Source organism: Aplysia californica, unplaced genomic scaffold, assembly GCF_000002075.1.
Source record: "Aplysia californica isolate F4 #8 unplaced genomic scaffold, AplCal3.0 scaffold01041, whole genome shotgun sequence".
Taxonomy (NCBI): Eukaryota; Metazoa; Mollusca; class Gastropoda; order Aplysiida; family Aplysiidae; genus Aplysia; species Aplysia californica.
The window spans coordinates 56,246-57,146 of NW_004798311.1; the positions used below are offsets into that span (position 1 = coordinate 56,246).

The window sequence follows — 901 nt, forward strand, 5'->3', positions numbered from 1 at the left end:
CTCTCTCTCTCTCTCTCTCTCTCTCTCTCTCTCCCTCTCCCTCCTCCTCTCCCTCCCCCCTCAGTGAGAACAAACCTGTGTAGATATCATGTTGATCCTGTGTGTTGCAGCCTGGGTATTGTTCACTCGTGCCTCCTCAAAGCTTCCAAATGAGAAGCGTTTGTCACTTTAGAACATGGAGTTTGGATGGGGTTGTGTGAACTTTGTGTCTTTTATAACTGTAATTTGTGTGAACTTTTTGTATTTAATTCTATTGAAAGTTTTATCTTTGACTTGTGTGGGTTGTTGGCGGATGCTCTGGTGTTGTTTGCTACATCTTTTCTATCAGACATGTATTGTCCTTATCTTCTCTTCTTTTGTTTGTATGTTACTCTCTAGTGACACCTTCAATCTTCAGCACTTGTATGACCTGATTGGGTTGCAAGTGCCACAAAACTCTGACAACAGCTGACTTATGTGATGTGTGTTTTGTGCGGCAGGGATGGCTTCGTCTCGCTACAAGAGTACATGGCCTTCATGATCAGCCGGGAAACAGAAAACGTGCAGTCGAGCTCAGAGGTAGAGCAGGCCTTCCAGGCCCTCACATCGGGAGAGAAGCAGTACATCACGGCCAACGAGCTGTACCAGGTGAGTGGGAAAAATAATACATCACAGTACATCAACATACATCACAGTACATCACGGTACATCACAGTATATCGCGGTACATCACTGTACATCAACGTACATCACAGTACATCACTGTACATCACAGTACATCACTGTACATCACAGTACATCAACGTACATCACGGTACATCACAGTACATCAACGTACATCACAGTACATCAACGTACATCACAGTACATCAACATACATCACAGTACATCAACGTACATCACAGTACATCAACGTATATCA

General features: G+C 43.8%; 1 protein-coding gene across 1 annotated transcript in view; it reads left to right on the forward strand.

Moving 5' to 3' along the window:
* The window catches only part of LOC101852133 (spectrin alpha chain), a 33,279-nt gene that overhangs the window by 22,379 nt on the left and 9,999 nt on the right, over positions 1–901 (forward strand). The window contains exon 11 of the mRNA XM_035973167.1: positions 480–813. Coding sequence (XP_035829060.1) covers positions 480–813 — 334 coding nt within the window. The remainder of the gene's footprint in view (positions 1–479; positions 814–901) is intronic.